The 1,594-nt window shown below is 41.5% G+C and overlaps 1 protein-coding gene across 1 annotated transcript in view; it reads left to right on the top strand.

The window, feature by feature from the left end:
* LOC101654848 (probable small intestine urate exporter) overlaps positions 1-1,594 on the top strand; it is a 17,131-nt gene that overhangs the window by 7,999 nt on the left and 7,538 nt on the right. The window contains 1 exon segment of the mRNA XM_045295751.1: positions 313-399. Coding sequence (XP_045151686.1) covers positions 313-399 — 87 coding nt within the window.

Here is a 1,594-nt window from a genome sequence, read left to right as displayed (position 1 = left end):
CCCCCCACTATCATGATCCCAATTCTACCTTGCAAGTCTGGCTAGACCAGAAGGTGTCCGCTGGTACAGATAGGAACTGGAAACATAGGAAATCCGGGGTGGATGGTCCCTTCAAGACAAAGACATTTATTGATTAGTTATTCCTTGTCCAAGATCACAGTTATCTGATGAAGGAATGGGATTTGAATCTCGATAGTCTGAATTAAAGCTCATACTTTTAATCACGACACAGCTCAGCTTTGTGAAAGGGGTCAGTCTGTAGGAAGCACACGTTGGCCTCTTCACCTAGAACATGCTTGCCTCTTGCATCAGGGGCCCTGTTGGGATCCTTCACTGCCTTTGCTGTTGGTGGTCTCCTCTGCCAGACCATAGGATGGCCTTCCACTTTCTACATCTTTGGTGAGTTTTACTTTTCAAAGTTGTGTTTATTTGATGGCAGATAGTGCAGGGTCTTTCTGTGTCTTTGCTTAGAAATTGCCTGTGGTTAACAAAAGCCTTATAGATCTGGATGACTAGCTAACCAAAACTCACATCTGCCATTGAGCCAATTCGAAGGCATAGCAACCATATAAGGCAGGGTGGAACTGCCCCTGTGGGTTTCCGAGACTGTGCCTTTTTACAGGAGTGGAGAGCCTCATCTTTCTCCCTCAGGGTAGCTGGTGGTTTCTAACTGCTGACCTTGAGGCTAGCAACACAATGCACAACCTACTATGCCACCAGGCTCCTTATATAATCAAAGTTGATAAATGTTCAGAGTAAATTACATGGTGTCTTGCTTGCTGTCAAAATGACATATACGGTCAGTGGCCTAAGTGTTTAATTAGAATAAGGCTAATAATTTTAAGAGCAGAAACATAAACTCACTATCACTGAGTCAGTTTTGACTTATGCATTTAGGGTTGCTATGCATTTAGAATTTACTCAATGGCAGCGAGTTCTTATTGTTACATTTTATTTTTAGAAATTATATTATTTTGTGCTTCTAAACTGAGCCCACAAGGACTCAGGGTCTTTTTCCCCTTAATGTGCTGAAAAGGTTATCTCATGAGGAAGATTGCACTTTAAATGTTACTCATTCATGCCATATTTTCTTTTCATCAAATTATTGTGATAACTAAAATAGCACAGGAATGTGAGCAAACTAGAGGTACGACACTGAATGCAGAAAGTAGAAAATAAACCAATAGAAGTTGCCGGACAGGGCAGGCCAAGGAAAAGCTCAACAGTGGGCGTAGTATGCAAACCGATGGTGCAGGAATGTCCAAAATGCACCTGGAGTGTTCCTGCATGAATAGTCTACAACTTCACAATCTTACCTTTAATCAGTACTGTTTGCAAAGCAGTTGTTGCTCTCAGCCATGGCTTGTTTGTTTGATTTTGAGATATTATCTATACCATCAGCCAATTCCTGGATTCCTTAGACTCAAGAACCTTTTCATTCGAGAAGATCCTACATTCTTGTAATAGCAGGTTAACAAATTTGCCAGAAAAAAAAAGAAAGCGTACTATTTGATTTATTGAGCCCATCTACTTCCCAAAGTTGTCTTGAGAACTTCAAAAGGGCAGGTGAGGAGGGGGAGGGGATATCAAGGAG

The sequence above is a fragment of the Echinops telfairi genome, unplaced genomic scaffold, assembly GCF_000313985.2.
Source record: "Echinops telfairi isolate 266 unplaced genomic scaffold, ASM31398v2 ScPeMD7_5868;HRSCAF=6743_0, whole genome shotgun sequence".
Taxonomy (NCBI): domain Eukaryota; kingdom Metazoa; phylum Chordata; class Mammalia; order Afrosoricida; family Tenrecidae; genus Echinops; species Echinops telfairi.
Note: the sequence above shows the minus strand (reverse complement) of the source record. Positions and strands in the feature narration are given on the sequence as shown.